We start from the raw sequence: 22,064 nt of genomic DNA on the forward strand, positions 1-22,064 counted from the left end.
GCTACCAGAGCTCCTTGCTCTTCACTAGGGCATAGGAAATAGCATAGAGAAGGAAATCATGGGTAGGACTAGGAAGAAAACAGTAATGTGACAGAGAATCTTATAAGCCATTGCTTAAGTCTCAAGATCTTGGTAGTCTTGGGTGTTCCATTTAAAGAGAATGTTTACTTCTAAAGTCTACATTACAATCAGAAAGCCTCTTTGAACATTAGGTATCTCTTGAGAGTAACTTTTATACTGTGACCAGATGTATGTAGGAATAAGGAGTCAAATGTAGGCCTAATCTAGTGACAAGCACAGAGCTAATTACAAATTTTTGGTGTCTATAAACACACAGCAGGAGCCCTGGTGGCACCATAGGATAAGCACTAGACTGCTACTCACAAGATCAGCAGTTCAAGCCCATCAACCACTCCGCAGGAGAAAGAAAAAGCTTTCTGGTCCAGTAAAGATTTACAGCCTCATGAACCATATACTGTCTCCTGACTCTTTGTCATCATCTTCTCAAGTTTCAAGAGGGTTCTCCTTGTTGTTAACTGTCATTGAGTTGACTCCAACACATGGCAATCTTAGGTATGACAGAATGAAACATTGCATGGTCATTGGGGTCATGGTGTGGCACTGTAGGATAAGCACTAAACTGACCACAAGGTTGGTGGTTCAAAACCACTAACTGCTTCTCAGAAAGCCAATACACAGTCGTTTTGAGTCAGAACCAACTTGACGGCACTTAACACCCAAAGGAACCCCCTATATAGGGTATCTAATAGTGGTAATGGACTTGATGGACTATGCACCAATCCACAGTACATAGTTTTGAAACCACAGAGAGAACATCTCCTTTCTACAAAAGGCCCAATATTTTTTTGTGATTATGTTGTTCAAAGTCTAGAGTGAACAGAATTACAGTCACTGAGAGCCAAAAAATTAGCCTTTCAAAAATAATAACGTGAAGGAAAGGACCAAACAAATAACTAAGGGCAAAGTCACAAAAGAAGTATCATGTGGGAAAACATCACTCCTCACAAACCACAATAATCTGCCCTTTCCTTCAAAATGTTACATATTTTTGTCAGATCAACTCTTAGAAATGTACCCTGCTATGTAGATCATGGATATGATTTTCCTGTTGATAGTTTAGCATTTGATTGAAGTGATATATAAATCAAGGATTCTTAACAGATCCTTCTCTAGTGAGAACATGCCCTACAGGCAAACTAGTAGAGCCAGCTCAGCTATGTTTAGCAAGCCCTGTAAGTGGTTTTCATATTTGAAATTGAAGTCTTCTGGGGCTAGGTCTAGATCCCTCTCATAAGAACATGCTAAGTAAAACACCATCCGATTACTTTCACAATGATGCACAAGACCATTAATTTGGCAGTCCCTAACTAGAGGTATTTTAATCAATTATAAAAGGAGCCCTAGTGGCATTGTGAAGTCCTGATGTGGCACTGTAGGATAAGCACTGGACTGCAAGGTCAGTTTGAACTGCAAGGTCAGCGGTTCAAACTCACCAGCCACTCCTCAGGAACCCTATACAGGGTTGCTATGAGTCGAAGTCAACTCGACAGCCCTTAATAACAACAGTGGCATTGTGGGCTAGGCATTGGGCTGCTAGTTGCAAAGTTGGTGCTTCAAACCAGCCAGCTGCTCCATGGGAGAAAGATGAGGCGGTCTGCTCCTGTAGAGATTTACAGCTTTGGAAATGCTACATAAAGCTCCATATGAATTGAAATCATCTCAGTGGCAGTGGGTTTGGATTTTTGGACCTGGAGATATTTCCATCCATTTACATCCTCGTTAGTTTTCATTATTAGGACTGTTAGCCAGCTTTGACTTTCACACGTGCAGTTCTCTGTGCCAGGTCTTCCTGCAAAAAGGCAAAGCACAGAGCTGCTGAGGAGCGCTGGGTGTTACCACTCCTCTGAACTTGACTACCAATTCCTGCCATTTAAAAAGGAGAGCAAGAGGGAGGAAATAAAAATCCCCTTTTGTGATAGGAGATGGCTTTTGATGTCTCTTGGTTTTCTTAGATCTTTCCAGTTTGGAAGCTTTTGATTTGCTATTCCTGTGAAACCACCCCCTATGACCCTCTCTTTCTCTCATAGCTTGAAGCAGCAGCCACAAGGGTCCATCCTGTCAGCTCTGTCCCATGGCTGACAGAGCAGGTGTGTTTTCTTTTGAAGCTTATGCTGCAGCAATGTGGGACCCAGTATGAGCTGGAGAAGCTTCTCCAGCTGTTTGTTGGAATCGAGCAGCTCTTCTCTGATGGTAAGACCATCCTTACAGTGTACTAGCTGTGAAGAAGTGAGCTTACTGAATCATGAAGATAGTTTACAAGGCCAGTCAAGACATTAAAATGTGTGTGTTATATAGCATATGTTTACAGTGCGTAACTGAGTGAGAAGTCTAGAGTGAACAGAACTGCAGTCACTGAGAGCCAAAAAATTAGCTTTTGAAAAATAATAACGTGAAGCAAAGGACCAAACAAAAACTAAGGGCAAAGTCAGGTACAGGTTACTTTGAAATCACAGTTCAAGTATTAAACGTAGTATAACAGGAAATAACGTAAATAATCCAGCTATCTTCTCCATCTAAGCAGCTACCAGATAGCCACATGTTCTCAACTAGTCTTTACCTTACCTTGTCACTAGCATCCTTTTCACTGACAAATAACCTCAACATGTCATCATTGCTCAAAGCCACAACCTTGCTTCAAGAACACATAATGCATGTGGAACCTTCCGAGACAGACTGCTGCTGCTTTGCAGATTCCTCCAGATATTGTCACTGTCTTAGCTTGTTGCCTATTACATCCAACCAATATTGCCTTAACTCTGTCTTTCACTTGTTTGACAATTTTTTTGTTGAGTTCTACACTTTATTCTGACATTTTCATACTAGGGTTATTTTATCACATTTAGACTCACAGATGTTCAAACAGGAGCTCAGACTTGCACAGAACTGACAGAATGTGTCAGGCCCAGTGCCAGTGTTGTAGGCTGTAGGTCCGATGACTAAAAGGAAAGAGGGGTGCTTCCAAATTACAGTAAATTCAACATGGTACTTGTCAGTTACTGTGTACTACCAGATAATAGAGCCTGAGGACATACAGGTGTTTTCACTGATTTATAGTGATTTTAGTTTGTTTCAGAAATGAAAAATTTTTTGCAGTTACTTTATCCCTGAATAATTACATTAATGAAAATTACTCTAATATTCTTATTCATATAATTAAATTATTTTTATAGAATGCCTGTGTTGTGTGTATGTACTTGTTATCGTTGTTAGATGCTGCTGAGTTGGTTCAGACTCAGACTGAGCCTGTGTACAACAGAAGGGAACAGTGCCCAGTCCTGTGCAGTCCTCACAGCCATGTTGGAGTCCACTCTCGTAGTTGCTGCTATGTCAGTCCATTTTGTTGAGGGGCTGAGCCTCCACTTTTCCAAGCATGCTGTCCTTCAGGTCCCTCCACGTAACATGTCCAAATTATGGGGCATGAAGTCTTGCCGTCCTTGCTTCAAAGGAACACTGACTGACTTCTTCTAAGACAGATTTGTTTGCTTTTCTGTATATTCAGGTTTATTCGATATTCTTTGCCAAAACAGTAATTCAAATGCCCCAGTTCTTTAGTCTTTCTTATTCGTTTTCCAGCTTTCACATAGCTATGAAGTAGTTGAAAATATTGTGGCTTGGGTCAGGTGCACTTCGAGTCTTCAAAGTGGTATCCTTGCTTTGTAACCCTTTAAAGAAGTCTTTTGCAGCAGATTTTCTCAATTCAATACATTACTTGATTATTTGCTGCTTCTGTGGGCATTATTGTGGATCCTAAGTAAAATGAGATCATGACAACTTCAATCTTTTTCCATTTATCGTTGTTATATATTGGTCCAGGTATGAGAAGTTATGCTTTCTTTATGCTGAAGTGTAATCCATGCTGAAGGCTGTGTTGTTGTTAGGTACCGTCGAGTCAGTTCCAACTCACAGTGACCCTGTATAAGGTTTCCAAGGAGCAGCTGGTGAGTTTGAATCGCCGACCTTACAGTTCAAACCAACCTTCTGGTTGAATGCTTATCATACAGCGCCACACCAGGACTCCACTGAAGGCTGTAGTCTTTGATATTCATTAGCAAATGTCTCATGTCCTCTTCACTTTCAGCAAGCAAGTTGTATCACCTGCATATCGCATGTTAATGAGTCTCCCTCCAATCCTGATACTGCATGTTTCTTCATAGAGTCTAGCTTCTTAGATAATATGCTCGGTATACCAATTGAATAAGAATGAGGGGGCTTCAGAAAAATTCATGAAAAAAAGAAAAGATAAGGATGGTGTACAGTGATGCAAACCCTGGTGTACACATTTCCTGATTTTAAACCACATAGTATCCCCTTGTTCTGGTCAAACTACTGTCTCATGGTCTACATTACAGGTTATACCGGAGAATTCCCATTCTTCACAGTGTTAGCCATAATATGTGTGATCCACACAGTCAGATGCTTTGCATAGATTCTGTAGCACAAGTAAATATCTTTCTGGTATTGTCTACTTTCAGACAAGATCCATCTGACATCAGCCATGATATTCCTCACTCCGTCTCTTTTGAATCTGGTTTGAATTTCTGGCATTTCCCTCGATGTACTGCTGCAACTTTTTTGAATTCTCCACCAGAACTTTGAGTGTGATATTAATGATACTGTTTAATAATTTCCGAATCCTGTTGGATTACTTTTTTTTGAAATGGGCACATATATGAATCTCTTCTAGTCAGTTGACCTGTTCTCCAAGTATCTTTGCATAGACAAGTAAGCACTTCCAGTAGTGCATCAGTTTGGTGTTCCATCAGTTCTGGGAGCTTTGTTTTTCACCAGCGTCTTTAGCTGGACTTGTTCCTTAAGCCAGTTCTTGATCATATGTTATTGCCTAAAATGGTTGAACATCAGCCAATTCTTTTTGGTACAGTGACTCTGTATTTCTTTCATCTTCTTTGTGTACTTTCTATATCATTCAATATTTTTCCCATTGTTAATATTTCTAAATGTCACTGTGTCTCTTCCAACTCTTAGCACCCTGTATAGTGTTTCCCAGGAGCGACTGGTGGGTGTGAACCACTGACCTTGTGGTTAGCAGTCTAGTGCTTATTCTATAGTGCCAGTACTTCAGTATTACAATTTGAGGCTTGAACTTTTTCTTCACTTCTTTCAGCTTGAGAAATGCTGACCATGTTCTTACCTTTTGGTTTTCTAACTCCAGGTCTTCTTGAATCACCTTTTGAAATCTTTAATCCAAGAATAAGTCTCAGAGTATCTTCTGACATCCATTTTGGTCTTTTCTTTTCCTGTTTTTTTTAATGACCTTATGCGTTCTTCATGGATGATGTCCTTGACGTCATCGTACAACTTGCCTGGTCTCTTGATCTTTAGTGTTCAGTGTTTCAGATCTTCTTAAGATGCTCATTAAATTCAGGTTGAATATATTCAAAGTTGTACTTTGACTCTTGTGGACTTGTTTAATTTTCTTTGGCTTCGTCTTGAACTTGCATATGAGCAGTTGATGGTCTGTTTCACAGTTGGCCACTGGCCTTGTTCTGACTAGTGATATTAAGCATCTCCATCACTCTTTGCACATAGTCAGTTTGATTCCTGTGTATTTCATTATGCAAGGTCTATGTGTATAGTTTATGTTGTTGAAAAAAATGATTTGCAGTGAATAAGTCACTGGTCTTGCATAGTTCTATCATGTGATCTCTGGTGGCATCTGTATAACCAAGGCCATATTTTCTTTATTTCCAGCTCTCACCGTCCAATCACCAGTGATTATCAGTGCATCTTGAATGGTGTATTTGATCAATTCCAGACTGCAAAAATTGATAAAAATCTTCCATTTCTTCATCTTTAGCATTATTGATTGAACAATATTTGTAGTAATTGGTCTTCTTTGTAGATGTATGCATATTATTACTATCACAGCAATATACTAAAGGACAGATTTGAAATGTTCTTATTGATAGTGAATATGTTGCTATTTCTCTTCAATTTGTCATTCTCAGCATAGTAAAACGTATGACTGTCTGATTCAGAATGGCCAATACCAGTCTATTTCAGCTTAGTAATACCAAGGCTATCCATCTGTATGAATTCCATTTCATTTTTTGATGATTTCCAATTTTCATACATTCCAAGTTTGGATTATATAAAGGGATGTTTGAAGTGGTTTCTTCTCACTATGAGTCATGCCACATCAGCAAATAAATGTTCCCAAAGCTTTACTCTGTCCACGTCAGTAAGGTCGACTTTACTTTGAGGAAGCAACTCTTCCCCAGTCGTACTTGAGTGTCTTCCAACCTCAAGTGTTCATTTTCTGGTACTATATATCTTCATAAGGTTTTCATTGGCCAGAGTTTTTGCAGGTAGTTTGCCAGGTCTTTCTTTCTAGTCTCTCTTAGTCTGGACGCTCTGCTAAAACCTGTCCACTATGGGGGACTCTTCTGGTATCTGAAATACCATTGACATAGCATCCAGCATCACATCACACAGCAACAGCATTATGTCAAGTTGACAGATGAGTGATGGTAAGCGCTGTCGAGTCGGTTCCGACCCTTAGCAACCCTGTATAGGGTTTCTAAGGAGCAGCTGGTGAGCTTGAACCGCCGACCTTGCAGTTCAAACAACTTTGCAGTCTGGCACATTAACCGCCAATACCACACCAGGACTTAGATAATAGTATTTTTTTAAAGCCCCGTATCTTAAATAATGTCAGCACTGTACCAGGTTTCCCACTCTTCTTGGAAGCTACCTAAAGCACACCACAGCCCAGCAAGGTGGCATTGTGAAATAGGCTCCTAGGGAATGTTGTTGGCAGAGAATTCTTGATGTTACTAAGCATAAGAATTTTCCAGATGTTGGGAAGAGCTCAGCTGGTTCTCCCTGGATTAAGTAGATATTTGTCAGGAGGATCTTATATGGTGTGCCTCCTTAGCAATCTGGGCTGTGGGCCGGCTACAGTTTCAGCTGCCTTAAAAGTTTTGTGTCTTACTGTACTTGATGCCTTCAGTGAATGAATAAATGAACAAATTCATTTAGTCAGAGTAGGAGAAAATTCAAAAAGAGATGGGACTAGCCTGAGTATGTGGCTACAGTCTTCCCAGGGTTGACTGATCTACTGCTATACACGGGGACCTCAAAAAGTTTGTGGAAAATGGAATTAGAAGACAATGTGGAATTTTTCCTTGAACTTTTTGAAGCCCCTTGTACATAGCAGGCCACCAGTCTTTGCCCTGTGTATAAAGTCAGATATGTAGGTTGTTCATTTGCTGATCTCTTAACAGTTCTTACTGGAGAGCGGACAGGTTCAGCCAGACTTACTGGTAAGGATTTGACAGTGCTACTTTGCCAGTTTTGCTATATAGGAACTGTCTTATGGCTTCTTCTGCTAGTCACCCAGAAGAGAAAAATAGGTGGTGTTTCCTCCCTTTTAATGATATTACTGCATGCATGTTTAGCTACTCTTGAAATGCCACAGTATTATTTTATTGGTTAAATGTTTCTATCGTTTTCTCTTGGCACAGGTCCAGATGTGAAGAAGCTGTGTGCCCTCAGCCAAATGTTGAAGGATACATCCATAGCCATTAATCACACCATTATTACCAGCTATAGCACGGAGAATTTTCAGCATGAATGTACATCCATTTTGGAAAGACTGCAGACAGATGGACAGTTTGCTTTGGCCAGGAGTGTAGCAGAATTAGCTGAATTACCTGTGGACAGCTTGGTTATTGAAGAGGTATCTATAGACTTTTAAGTTATTTAAAATCTGAACTTTAAAACCAGCACTAAACAGAGGATCAAATGAGGTATACAATTTGTAGGAGATGAAGCTTTTCGCTTTTGATATACCCATTACTGAATGAAGACTGTGTGCTTTAAATGGAAGCTTAGTCAATAAGATTTGTTATAGTTATTTTCCTTTAAATAGAATTAAATATAAAGTGGCTTCATCTTGAACCTCATTCAATTAGAGGGCTGTTCCCTAGTATTATTTGTTCCCTTTAGAGACCTGTCTAGTTAGGCTTAACTTTCCAAATAAAGTATTGGTGGTCATCTATACCACAAGTGGTTTTAAGTTAAAGGTGTGTAAAATTTTTTCTGATACTCAGAGCCAGAATGAAAAATTGTTTGTCTCAAAGATAGATTTACCAGATAGTTTTTATACTTTTTGGAAATTCAGATAGTGTATATATGGAAATCTAATGAGTTACAGGGAATGATTAAGGTGACCGAGTATAGCCAAGTCCATGTTTTTGATTTGCTTTAGTTTTTACGAAGTTTAGGTGCGGAACATTAGTATTCATGGTGCTTTTCACCCAGTAAAGGCTTCAGTTCATTTGGTTTCACTTTCACAGATAACTCAGGAAATGCAGATCCTAAAACACATTGAACAGTGGTCCCTAAAACAAGCAAGAATTGACTTCTGGAAAAAATGCCATGAGAATTTTAAGAAAAATTCTATTTCGAGCAAATCAGCTTCATCCTTTTTCTCGTCCCAGGCCCTTGTGGCTTGTGCACCCCCAACTGAGGAGCAGCGGAGTAGCGTTGAGGAGCGCCATCTGCTGCTCACCCTGGCAGGGCACTGGCTTGCCCAAGAGGATCCAGTGCCTGTGGCTGAGTTGGAAGAACTAGAGAAGCAGATCTGGCTCTGCCGCCTCACCCAGCACATCCTGGGAGGAAGCCAGGAGGAAATAGACCCCAGATCTTCTCAACAGATCTCAACTAGTGGCAAACTTTCCTTTCATAGCTTAGCCAGTGAGTTTTCCTTCTCCAAGTTGGCTGCTCTGAATACATCAAAATACTTAGAACTTAACAGTCTTCCATCCAAAGATTTAAGTGAGAATAGACTGGATTGGAAGGAGAAGGAATCACTAAACTTTTTGATTGGGCGCCTATTGGATGATGGCTGCGTGCATGAAGCCAGTAGAGTATGCCGGTATTTCCGTTTCTACAATCGAGATGTTGCCATGGTGTTGCACTGCAGAGCACTGGCCTCAGGAGAGGCTGGTGTGGATGACCTGCACCCAGAAATCCATGCTCTCCTACAGAGTTCTGAGCTGCTTGAGGAAGAAGACTCTGGTGTTCCTCTGCGGAAAGTCCAAAGCAGTAAGTGCAGGAGATCTGACTGCCCTGAGACCAAAGTGGAGCTATTGGCTTTCTCTTCAGGAAGAAAGGGCTCTTTTGGCATAATATTTATACTCATTTAAGGACACAGTGACTCTTTTCCAGTTAATCTGCAAATTAGGTTATTAACTAGTTGGTGAAGTAGTAATACTTTTAACTAGTAAGTCTCTTAACTAGCTTTGTATCCAGGTTAAAGGGAATCCATCTGGCTAGTAGACGTTGTTGCTAAGTGCCTTCAAGTCAGGTTTCCGAGGAGTGGCTGCTGGGTTGGAACTGACGACCTTGTAGGTAGCTGTCCAGTGCTTATCCTATAGCACCATACCAGTACTCCAATTTCCAGGCAGTTCACTGAAATGAACTCTGTACAAGTCGGTTTCTAGTTGTACATTGGTAGTACATGGAAATGTGTTTGATAGTTATGTGACTTTGCTAAATTCAGGGAGTCCTGGTGGTTCTGAGGGATAAGCATTGTGCTGCTAACCACAAGGTCAGCAGTTCAAGCCCACCAGCAGGAGAAAGCTGATGCTGTCTGCTCCCGTAAAGATTTATAGGGTTGCTATAGATGTTGGCGAAGTGGTTACGAATTGGGCTGTGAACTGCAAGGTCGACAGTTCAAAACTACTAGCTGTTCTGCAGGAGAAAGATGAGACTTTCTGCTCCCATACAGATTTACAGCCTCGGAAACCCTGTACAGGGTCACTATGAGTTGGAACCAATTGGAGGCACATAACAGTAGATGTTGAATTTTGTCACATTTTTTTCCTGCATCAGTTGATCTGATCATGATGGATTATATTGATTGATTTTTTTTCAACATGAAACCAGAGTTACAGCCCCCGGATTGTGGTGCTATATGTATGTATGTATGTACGTATTTATATATGTATGTATGTATGTACGTATTTATATATGTATGTATGTATGTATATATGTATGTATGTACGTATGTATAGGACTATTCAGATTATTTATCTGGAGTGCAGTTTTCGTTGTTTGTAGTTTTTGAGGAAGCCTTTTTTCAAAATTTCTTTTGTGTTGAACTTTTTTTAGTATTTCGTTTTAGTTTTCTGCTTAAGGTTTTGACAGTCTCTCTGTATAGTGTTTTTGATTGGTTGCTTTAGGGCAACTTTTAAAACTGCAGACTCAATGTTTTACCACCTCATGTGGAATATAGAAATCTTACCAGCTTATTTCCGTTATAGTCTAGTAATTCTATTGATGGTGGTGGTATTAAGTGCCTTTGAGTTGGTTGCAACCCTGTATAGTGTTTCCAAGGAGCAGCTGGTGAGCTTGAACCACTGACCTTGCAGTTTAAATAACTTCATAGTCCAGTACATTAACTCATAGTACCACATCATGACTCCAGTTATTATATTATATCGAAACACCCATCAAACAGTGCTATAATTTTTTGCTTTCAACTGAAAAATATATTTTAAAAACTCTAGAAGAGACAAGTAGTCTCACATTTTTTCACATATTTAGAATTTTGTTGATCTTCTTTATTCTTGATGTTAACATGTTTGTTTCTGGGCTCTGTTTTTTGTGGTCTGAAGTATTTCTTTTAGAACTGTCTGCTGACAGCACAGTCTCTTATTTATTTATTTATTTTACCATTTGAGAATGTCTCCATTTCATCTTCATTCCTGGCAGATATTTTTGTCAGGTATAGAAAATGAGTTCTTTTCTTTCTGTTTAGAAATGTTGTACCACTTCCTTTTGACCTCCATCTGATAAAAACTCTTCAAGTGATTAGAAGGACAGAGCAAAAAGTAATGGGTTTCACTTTACTTTTCTTGGGACCAGAGCTCCTTGAATCAGAAAAAAAGTTTCTCTCGAAGAGTCTAGCTCTTGGCACCTATGCTACAGCATTGGCCACCACCCTTACCACAAGTGGGCTGCGTGGAGCTGCAGTGAGAGACACTATGACTCCCCTTTCCTGGTCCCGGATCCATTGTGAGAGGGTCCTTATTAGAGCCCTCTGTGCTTACAGAGCTTTGTTCAGGGCCTGCTGGGTGGGTTGGGAGTGTTAGGATGGCGGAAACACAATGGTAAATTTACTGAGTTGGTGATCCGATGCACTGGGTCTTTTTCCCCAGTCCACCTGCTCCTCTTTACTTTTCGGAGTCCTCATATGGAGCCCTGCCTTCTGTCCAGGTTTCATAGTAGAGTCCAGTGGGAGAAACAGGCCAGAGTGTGCATACTTCATCAGACCTAGAATGTCACTAAAACCCCTGGAAGGATTCTAAGCAGGGGGCTAATGGTCTGAACTGCCTTTTACTTTGCTGTCTTTAAAGAACTTTTACATTGTTAAATATTTTAAATGCTAAAATATTATAAGCTTAATGTAACAAATCACATAGTAGACAAGTGCATAAAGTAAAAAGTGGAAGTATGTATGTATTCAATACCACCCCACCAAGCTCCGCAGAATGACATCTTATACCCACACCTGCACACGGACTTTATGATGAAAATGAGATTTGTTCAACATTTCCTCTTGTCACTGCATAGGGATTTACCTTATTTTTCTTAATGGCCTCAGAGTAGTATAGTATAGGAACATACTATGCTCTAATTAAACATCCTTTACTGATGTACATTTAAATTTTTCTTGATTCTACGTATTTAAGGCACATCAGACAGTCTCAGGTTTTTGTGATTTGCATTTTAGAAAACTCCTGCTGAATGTTTACAAAATTGACTTAGGGGAGAGGGAGGCAGTTATCAGCCTCTCAGGTACAGATGAAAGAGCTCTGGTAGGTAGTACGCATTGGCCTGCTAACCGCAAAGTCAGAAGTTCAAATCCACCAGCCTCTTGGCAAGAGAAAGATGAGGATTTTTGCTCCTGTAAAGATTTACAGCCTTGGAAACCCTCTACAGGGCCACTGTGAGTTGGAATTGACTCCACGACAGTCAGCAGCAGCAGCAGGTAGGTACAGATGAAGACGGCTGGAACTCAGGCAGTTTTTAAAGGGAAGAAGCAGTAGCTGCCTGGTTACCTATTTGAACTGAAGGGAAATTGGGAAAGCTGTAAGGGAGGATCTGTGAACATCGTTGGTGCTGATCCTCTGGCTTGTTTGTTAGGTGACTCTGGGTCATTTGTAGCATGTGAGATCTCTGATGTTAGGTACCCTGGGCTAGGATTTCCTGGAAGAAGGCAATGAAAGCAGTGTATGGGAGGCCCAGTCAGAGGTGGCTCCAGACCACAAGGAGTCTTGGGATACCATGCATGGAGCTACAAGCATACAGGTAGAGGGCACCTCAGTCTACCAGCTTGGCACCTGCCCTCAGCCCTGTATTTGCTTCCAGCTTCAAGTTTGGATAGCCAGTCCTTTGTGATGGTGCCCCCCAATGATAAAGTGGTGACTGATCTGGAAACTCTGACCAGCAAATGCCTCCATGGGAAAAACTACTGCCGGCAGGTCCTCTGTCTGTATGAACTTGCCAAGGTATGTGCTAGAGGGTGGGGCCTCCCCAGGAGCTGGTCTTCTGAGAAGGGAGGGAAGCGGGAAGTTGGGGTGGATTTGGGGCACTGCCACATCAGCATTTCAGATAGTAAGTGTGAGTGGAGAGTGGCACCCATGTCTGTCTCAGGAAGAGTGGAGACGTCGCTGGGTCATATGCCAGGGAGGTTTGTGTGGGCTGCAGCTTACTACCCAGAAACACACCAAGACTTGTGACTTCTGTGAGGTTCCTGTGTCTTCATCAGGCCCTTCCAGCCCCAGAGGACCATGACTGCTCAAGAGTTTTCCATGTGGGAGAACCCAAAACAAAATTCAAAATAAAATAGAATGTGATGATTATAAAGTTGCGGCCAGGGACTGTGTGTGGCTTTATGCTGATGAGGGGAGAAAAACAGAGTGAGTGGTGGAAGGGGAAGAGCGTGGGAAAAATAAAGCCAAATGTTGAAGCTCTTAGCCTAGGATAAGGCTCAGAGACCTCTTTCGAAACTTAGAGTTTTGCTACTGCTATAGAACAGCACGGAAGGAGCTCTTGTCTTTTATTCATAGTTCTTCTGTGTGATAACATTTGAAAAGCACAATGTTCAAAAGGAGTCACCTGATGCTTTCTGGAAACAAAACTTTTGCTTAGATTTGACTCGTGGGGGGAAGTGATAGAAAGGGTTAGAAAACAGTACTTGCTTTTTCTAAGGGAGAGGATCTTTTAGGTCAGAAAACAATGGAGTCTGTCCACACCAGATTTGGAAAGGGCTGTCTTATGCTAGCTTTTTCCAGGCTTCTAACAATAGCTGTGACTGGCTTGACCTTCCTCAGGAGTTGGGCTGTTCCTACTCTGATATTGCCACCCAGGATAGTGAGACCGTGCTTCGGGCAATCTTGGCCTCTCAGCAGCCCGACCGGTGCAAGCGAGCCCAGGCCTTCATCAGTACCCAGGGTCTCAAGCCGGAAACTGTGGCTGAACTAGTGGCTGAAGAGGTGACACGCGAGCTGCTGACCCCATCGGAGGGAACAGGTGACCTGCCCCCGGGGCTTTCCAATACCTCAAACAGTATTCTTAGGTTCCTAGCATTAAGGATTTGGTTGTTAGGCTCCTATGCATCCTGCCTGGTGGCCTCTCATTTCCAGGTTACACTAGTAGGAAGAGAACAGTGTCTTGTTTTTATAGTGTCTAATTCCAGTAGTCGCCTTGCTCTGAATTACAGAACTGCTCCCTTGTAAGGTGACCCCAGGACTCACTCAAAGGACCCCTACCCAGGGAGCTCCTGGTGCCCAGGAGAGTTCTCCCAACTCCCTCATAGCAAAACCGTGCTTTTCTCCACCACTTTCTATTTAGGACATAAGCTGATGTTCAGCCCTGCAGAAGACAGCCAGGCATCTCTCCAGCTGACCATGCTATGTCAGGATCAGACACTAGTAGGCATGAAGTTGTTGGACAAGATCTCCTCCGTTCCCCATGGGGAACTGTCTTGCAGTAAGTTGTCCTTTTTCTTACATATTTTGAACCCAAACAGGTCTCTGAGAGTCAGTCTTTCCAAAATTCAGATGGGATCATTGCTCCTACTCTGTGTCCTCTCCCCTCCAGCATAGAGTGTGTTCTTGGTATAAGAAAGTTTGAAAATACGGAAAAGTACTCCAAAATTGAAACCCCATGAAAAGGTAACCTTTAATATTTGACTTTGTTATTTTACGCTTACAGAACCCTGCAAAGTGGGTATTACTGTCCCCTGAGGAAATGGAAGTTTATAGAGGTTGATTATTTTAAAGCTGGGAACCCTTTTTCTATCCCCAATATTGGAAATATTTTTCCCAGTGTGTCTTTTCATTGTACATGCTGCAGGGATTATTGTAGCAATTTAAAATCTGTATGTAGTCAAACCTCTCTATCTAGAAAGCCACTATGATTGCAGAACCACCAAGTGGCACTTGATTAGTCTTAAGATCCTCCAGCAAGGAATAAATAGCCTCTGATCCCCATGTTGGCAGGAACATCCCCAGTGTGTCTGCAGAGAAATGTCTCCATGTTTAGAGAGCAAGAGTCCCTTGTTCTCACTTGTTGGGCCTTTTGGAGGCAGAGTCACTATGTGACCGTCTTTGAGAAGACAGGATTGAGAGAAGACAGGTATCCTCCACTTTTCAAAGGTTTGCTCTACACCACTTTGCTTTTATAAAAGACCTACATTAGTACCTATTTACTAACCAAAAGAAATCCAAAGAGGATTTTCACTTTTACGAATAAAGGCGAAAAACAAAACTACTGTGTAGCACTTGCTTTGCAGAAAGCACGCATCCTGACCAACGAGTGGCATCACCAAACTCCTTCCCCAGGAACTACACACACTGTACATACTTTATTTCTGCTTTATATGAAGGGGCTTCAGAAAGTTCATGGAAAAATGGAATTGAAAGACAATGGATTTTTTTCATGAAATTTTCAAACTTTCTCTCATATAGTATATATTTCTCATACTATTCCTACTTTTACTATATGTTAAGAGTCCTGGTGTGGCACTGCAGGATAATGCACTGGACCATAAGGTCAGTTTGAACCGCAAGGTCAGCTGTTCAGACTCACCAGCTGTTCCTTGGAAACCCTAGATAAGGTTGCTGTGAGTCAGCACTGATTTGATGACACTTAACAAGTGTCATTTTAAATTTTATGTTATTTAGTATGATTTGGTAGGTAGGATATTGGGGGGGCTTGGGAATGCTCCAAAATTTTTCTTAATTTAATGATAATTGCTTCTTTGCTTCACACCCCTTGGGCTTATGAATGGTTTTATAGGACTGCTCTTTCAGATAATGGGGGGAACACGTGTAATTTAGACACCTGCCCCAGAGCTTGAGCTGCAGAGGTCAGAGACCTCAGAGGATGGGTATGAGAGCCCTCTCCAGACAGGCTCCTTCAGACACTAGGAGACCAGGGCTCATCACCCTGTCTTAGAGTACCTGCCCGTGCCCCTCCCCAGCCACAGAGCTGCTGATTCTGGCCCATCATTGCTTCACCCTGACATGTCACATGGAGGGCATCATCCGAGTGCTACAGGCTGCCCGGCTGCTCACAGACAACCACTTAGCCCCCAATGAAGAGTACGGACTGCTGGTAAGTAGCCCCCTCAGACCCCATCCTCCATCCTGAGGAAATGGCTATCTGCTCCAGAAAGGCTGGGATCAGCTCAGAGCTGATGTGGCCTTAGGACCTCTGTCCACCTAGGCTCCATTATCTACTTAGTAGGTGGCTGAGCGAACTCAGCCCAAGACTCATGCACTGTCAGAACTATAGGAGACAGCAAAAAGTATGCCCTCTGCGCTTGAAGGCTGACATACCACCACCACCACCTCCTATCCTGTGGAAGTTAGCTTTTCTAGAAGACTAGAAAAGCTTCATTGACCCTCAAACAAGGTTCAGACCTACCTCTTAAATCTGAGTTGCAATGAGCTGAAAATTCAAGCCTTATACACCTCCCCAAATTCTCCAGAGTTGACTGATCTGAGAGGCTAGGCAAGCCATTGTCCACTTTAATGAGGAGTGATGGGAAGAGTGCCTGCTCAGGATGATGACACTTCAGCACTTGGTGGTCACGCTTAGAGACAACAGGAGGGAACAACCCTCTGAACCCTCCAGTCTGACACTTGAGAAGGGAGGAGAGCTAAACTTCGTAGCCTGGCCATTAGCCTGTTTCTCCTGAAAGTAAGCAAACTGATGAGGCTAGTGTTCCGGCTCTGAGAATTCCAGGTGGCGCTAATGCTGCCCTCCCCAACCATCCTCAGGTTCGCCTCCTCACTGGCATTGGAAGGTACAATGAGATGACCTACATCTTTGACTTGCTGCATCAAAAGCACTACTTCGAGGTGCTGATGAGGAAGAAATTGGATCCGGTAGGTGTGAAACTTTTCAAGCTCAGGATGACACATACTGCTGGCATTCAGAAGTCTTGTTTTAGGAGTAATCCTATCAGGGTGGATCCCTGGGATATGAAGGGAATTTGGGACTTCCCCATGACATATATTGTTGACCCAGTAGTTCAGGGGTAGAAGAGTGTAGTGACTGCTGGCAGATGCTCAGTGGTGTTGAACATGAGCTTGTTCTCCACCGTGGCCTCTGTCATCTGCCTCTACTGCCTGAATGGTTGCTCCAGGAGGGCCAGAAACCCTTCCTGAGCCCTGTGAAAGTGCACCTTCCCAGGCTGCATCTAGTTGACACTGTAGCTGAGAACTTCCCATGACTAAGCCAAGCAGCGGGGAGGAGTTTTCATGGGAGCCTGAAAGTCTGTTGCTCAGAGCTTAGGAATGAAATGCATAGGCCTGTACCAGGCAAGCTGTGGTGTTATTTATGAGAGCCACCAGGAAGGACACTTGGAAGCAAGCCTTGGTTGCCAGGCTTCTGGGCCTATGTCTGTCCTCAGCATCCTGTGTGACCAGACTTGTCACTCATAGAGCCTGTTTCTAAGTCATTCATCTGGTTGATTATTGCTTCTGCTCATAGCATCTCTGAATAGTTAAAAACTAAGGTGCACCTTTGGCTCCTGGGAACTTGTGCTCAGCTAAGCCACGCAAGAGCTAAAGCAGAAAAATTCTCTCCAATATTGAACAAGTTTCAAGAGGAAACTTGGTAACACACCAGTTATCAAGAGGAAAGCAAATCCTGGACTTGGTTGTATCTTCAAGAACCCCCTCATCCCCAGGGGGTTTTAAGGCAGTTTTATTTTTGTATTTACTCTTTTAATAACTTATTTTTTTCTGATTACAAAAGTAATCACTGAATAAATGTAAGACACTTGGAAAAAGAAGTAACACAGAAAAAAGCCCTCCATGTTTATCCACTTGCTAACGGTTTACATGGACTCACAAACATGCATACTCACACACCTGTATACCGTAACAAAACCAACGTTGTGTACACTTGAAACCACCTGCTGCTGCTTCATTTATAATGAGTATCTCTGAAATCAGCGGATAGCAGCTTCTACATCAGTTTTAACGGCTACATGTTCATTATTCTATCCTCATTTTGGACATTGTTGGATTATTTCTAATTAGTTGCTTATATAATGTTATGTTCCTTTTCCCATTTTTGCTACCTGTTTTATTTGGAATCAGTTTCTAGACATGGAATTTTGAGAGCAGCATTTGAAGGCTTTAAACCCCTTTCTGGACTGTTTCACCAGTCGCACACTGCCTGTTTCTTTACACTCAGAGCAGCATTAGTGTTTGTGGTCTTTTTCATTTTTGCTCATTTCCTTTTTCATGAGTTTCAAAGAAATTTTAAGAACTAAGGGACTGGGCAGATCCTGAGACTTCCCTTTCTTCCTTCTTGGGCAGAGTGGTACCCTGAAGACAGCACTGCTTGACTACATCAAACGCTGCCGCCCTGGAGACAGCGAGAAACACAACATGATTGCCCTGTGCTTCAGCATGTGCAGGGAGATTGGCGAGAACCACGAGGCAGCTGCCTGCGTCCAACTGAAACTGATTGAGTCTCAGGCCTGGGGTGAGCAGAGGTGGCAGCAGTTACCCCCAAGGCTGTGATGTTGACCAGGGAAGACTCTTTAGGGCTAGCACAGGAAGAGCCCAGGAGATAGGCTCCAAGAAGCCAGAACAGAAGCATCTTGCGTTTCTTGAGATCCATAGCCTTTGTATCCATAGTATAATCCATCAGGAACCCATGGAGATGCTGATGTGAGCCTGCCTTGATGTTTCAGAAAAGACATCAGAAGAGTAAAAGGGGACATCAAATCCTACTGCAAAGTAGATTCCTAGAATGTACATTTTTGGCCGAACAGCCTTTACCTGAGTGAGACATAACATGGCACCTCACACATGAGCTGGACTGTTTCCATTCCAGTCTACCATCATCGAGTGGGGTGAGAAGTCTTGAGACTTAGATTCACCAAGTTTTTCTTTCCCTGCAGAGGAGAGCCTTAAGGATGGGCACAAGCTGAAACAGCTGCTGCTGAAAGCCTTGACACTAATGTTGGACGCTGCAGAGAGTTATGCCAAGGTGACCAGTCTTATCCCAGATCAGCCTTGGGGCTGGTCTCTCTTCAGTAGGAATTATTTTGTTCTTGAGCTCTTTAATGCTGGGGAGAGGGGAGTCATGGGCCAACCGGGGACGGACAGGGTGAGTACAGTTGCTGGAAGGTTAACATGGGAGACAGTGAACATGTCTTTTCCTTCCCGTTCCCCCTCCACCCTTGTTCCTCAGGACTTGTGTGTGAGACAAGCCCTGCGCTGTCGCCAGCTCACCAAGTTGATAACACTGCAGATTCACTTTCTCAACACCGGCCAAAACACAATGCTGATCAACCTGGGCCGCCACAGGTTGATGGACTGTATCCTGACGCTCCCTCGGTTCTACCAGGTGAGCAAACGAAAAATCCAGCCCACACTGCCAGTAGCATGGTCCTCAGAGATGGGAGTGGTCTGCCCAAGGTCTCCAGTTCTCCTTAGCTGTTGTATATACCATATTGCCCCTTTCCATGGCAGTACTTCTCATTATATTTGGGCAAAGATGCTGGAGAACAGTGAGAAGTACTGAGTCATTTCCCCCATGCTTTCAAGCCAGCTGACTATGCCTTTGGTCTCTGAGACAGGTGAGGTGAGAAACAGCATCCCTCTTAGTAGTCCTACAAGCCTCTTAGCCCCAGGGTTAAGGAATGACGCTGGTCAGCACAGGCATTTAGGGTTGGCAGGAGAGTGGTTCTAGCTCTTTACAGAGGAGTGGCCCTTTTACTGTTTCTGATAGAGCGAGCTGTAGGGAAAGAACATAGTTATTCTTTCTCTGCAGTTTTTTAAGTGGTCATTGATGAAGATGAAAGCATGGTAGGAAGGTATCTGGGGTTTTAAAAGGAAAGTGCTTAACTGACACCTGACTTTTCATTGAAACCCTGATACATTGCCTTTTAACATAATTGGTAATGATCACATTCACTATGTGTGAGTCTACAGTATTGTCTTCTAAAATATTCACCTGCCGTTTTACATCAAGTCAGCTCTGATAGTATTATTCTTCCATTCTAAGGCTTCCATTGTAGCCCAGGCCTATGACTTTGTTCCTGATTGGGTTGAAATTCTATACCAACAAGTGATTCTTAAAGGGGACTTCAATTATTTGGAAGAATTTAAGCAGCAAAGGTTATTAAGATCCAGTATATTTGAAGAGATTTCAAAAAAGTAAGTATTGAGTTGACTATAAGCATTTTTCCTTGCCTCTTTGAGGTAAGGCATGAGTTAAGTGTTTTATGACTAAGTACTCTATGTATATATATATACCTTTAGCTGTCCCTTGAGCTAGCAAAGATATGTCAATACCTTGGAGGATGAGTTAAAAAGTTACCTATGGCACTTGTACTTAAAACGGGAGGACAGCTACTCAGCTCACCTGAAGTACCCTTTGGAGCCGTGAATTTATTCTGATGGAGTAAGCAGTAAGACACGCCTTTTTAATAAAATGAATTCCATGTTTATCGAGCACCTCCCAGTACTAATCTGAGAACATTTCCCAGACTCCAGAGCCCTCTCCTCTACAGGCAGTGAGGCATGTCAGGGCTACCAGTTGCTCGCTCACCAACAGACAAGATTTTAACCTGTACACTCTTTTGTCTAGATATACACAGCATCAGCCTACTGACATAATGGTGAAAAACCTTAAGAAGTTACTCACATATTGTGAAGATATCTACTTGTATTATAACTTGGCATATGAACACAAATTTTACGATGTTGTAAAGATGCTTCTGAAGGACCCCCAGACAGGGTGCTGTTTAAAGGACATGCTGGCAGCTTAGATGGCGTCAGATGGCTTGAGGGCGACTGCTGCCAAGATCTTCTTGGTGCCTTTTTCCCTGTACTGATGTGAGCACTGACAGATGTCCATGATCAAAGTGGAGTAACACACTGGGGGATTTTTGTAGTCCGAGTTGTAAAACGCCAAACAGAACCACATCTGTCCTTTATGAGTGGGAATTAAAGAATGAGGTGGACTTTTCATAATGAAGTTCCTACTTCAAAGTGATTATTCATCTATGCCATTTTACATGGCTGTATTAATAGCAAAAACATAATTTCGCTCAGGATGGCTTCTATTTACAATATTGATTAAAGAATACCTATGCCTGCAAATTCCAGTTTCAAAGGAATTTAATGTTACTTATACAGTTAAGGAACAGATGATACATTTTCCAGTTTTTAGAAACTGATCTCTCGCCATTATTATTAATTACTAAGATGCTTCTAGCCCTTATCTGCCTTGAAATAATCTTTATTTGCTTAAATTATGGCTGTGTAGTTACTACTTTCTATGAATTCCTAAAATCATGTAGATGGCTCTGTCTTCCACTTAGTAGTCTGCAGAGTTTTGACTAAGAAGCCTATTTTCTGTGTAGAGGAAAACTGTAAGCCCTCCTCCCCTCGACCTCTGTGATTGTTACCAAAACATCTTGGTTAAATAGCTTTTACATTCTGTCACCATAACAACTTTACCCCCTCGAGTTATAGGCTCAGCCACATCCTATAAATAACTCTAGATATTCCATTGGAAATAATTTTCCCAAATAAATAAACACTTTTGTTGGTAAGTGTGACAACTATTTAGAGCCTGGTAAATTATTGTTTTAAAGCTGTGACTACTTGTCAAGCATTTATCAAGCTTTAGTAGATACATGAAGAATAACTCTATTCCCAAGAGCTGTTCTATACTCTCCAAAAATACCTCTTGGGAGAACAAAATTAAGTCCTCACAATAGTGATTTTATTAAATTAGTTGCTTTATAAAACATTGCAGATGTCATCATTGTTAACATAACAATTTATCAAACTGTAGTTAACTGGTGCAGTTTGCTGGGCATGTTTTATAAAGAAAAGGAAATGCCAAAAACCCTGTTAAAGTTGTTCCATTGCAGCCTAGGAGAACAAAGGAGTTGCTTCTCAGACATTTAAACCAAGCAGTTAAAACAAGCGAAGTTTCCCTCCCTCATCCAGAGCACTCCATCGGTAGAAATGTTCTGAAAAATATGAACTTGACAGTCTTTGCACTCAAGAGATGCCACAGCCTGAAATGCAGTGGAGGTTTAACCTTCTTCAGTTTCAAAGTTGTAGGGTTTTGGTCATTTATTTTTAAGTATCAAACTCTAGTGGCTTTTCGTTTGCAGTATCTTCACTCTGAGATAAGCAGTCTTCTTCACAATGTAATTTTAATATCCTCACTCTCAATTTTAAGACAAAGCAATTTTAATACTAGGTGCACACCACATGCCCTTGCTGCAAACTGCTTTTCTTGACAAGTTACGAAGTAGTTCAAGGAGGTATGGTTAAGGCTGTATTACTGAATGGTGCTGGTAAATACTATACAATTTGTCACGTTGCAACCTTGTTTCCAATTTAGTAACTGCTGCTATGGAATCAGATAGCAACAATGACAACATTATTAGGTTTTTC

The 22,064-nt window shown here is 41.9% G+C and overlaps 2 protein-coding genes across 3 annotated transcripts in view; one reads left to right on the plus strand and one right to left on the minus strand.

The window, feature by feature from the left end:
- The window catches only part of SPG11 (spastic paraplegia 11 (autosomal recessive)), a 91,449-nt gene extending 71,030 nt beyond the window's left edge, over positions 1 to 20,419 (plus strand). Inside the window, exons 28-40 of one of the 2 annotated variants that reach the window (XM_006831699.1) lie at positions 2,109 to 2,271; positions 7,566 to 7,780; positions 8,400 to 9,150; positions 12,481 to 12,620; positions 13,446 to 13,644; positions 13,966 to 14,103; positions 15,599 to 15,732; positions 16,401 to 16,508; positions 17,952 to 18,120; positions 18,542 to 18,630; positions 18,835 to 18,990; positions 19,651 to 19,802; positions 20,236 to 20,419. In XM_006831699.1, the coding sequence (XP_006831762.1) occupies positions 2,109 to 2,271; positions 7,566 to 7,780; positions 8,400 to 9,150; positions 12,481 to 12,620; positions 13,446 to 13,644; positions 13,966 to 14,103; positions 15,599 to 15,732; positions 16,401 to 16,508; positions 17,952 to 18,120; positions 18,542 to 18,630; positions 18,835 to 18,990; positions 19,651 to 19,802; positions 20,236 to 20,416 (2,595 nt within the window). In that variant the 3' untranslated portion in view covers positions 20,417 to 20,419. The remainder of the gene's footprint in view (positions 1 to 2,108; positions 2,272 to 7,565; positions 7,781 to 8,399; positions 9,151 to 12,480; positions 12,621 to 13,445; positions 13,645 to 13,965; positions 14,104 to 15,598; positions 15,733 to 16,400; positions 16,509 to 17,951; positions 18,121 to 18,541; positions 18,631 to 18,834; positions 18,991 to 19,650; positions 19,803 to 20,235) is intronic. The other variant, XM_006831700.1, reaches the window with a different exon arrangement.
- Positions 20,420 to 20,422: 3 nt separating this feature from the next.
- Positions 20,423 to 22,064, minus strand: part of EIF3J (eukaryotic translation initiation factor 3, subunit J) — a 27,698-nt gene continuing 26,056 nt past the window's right edge. The window contains exon 9 of the mRNA XM_006831878.1: positions 20,423 to 20,574. Coding sequence (XP_006831941.1) covers positions 20,423 to 20,574 — 152 coding nt within the window. The remainder of the gene's footprint in view (positions 20,575 to 22,064) is intronic.

Source organism: Chrysochloris asiatica, unplaced genomic scaffold, assembly GCF_000296735.1.
Source record: "Chrysochloris asiatica unplaced genomic scaffold, ChrAsi1.0 scaffold00004, whole genome shotgun sequence".
In the NCBI taxonomy this organism is placed as follows: domain Eukaryota; kingdom Metazoa; phylum Chordata; class Mammalia; order Afrosoricida; family Chrysochloridae; genus Chrysochloris; species Chrysochloris asiatica.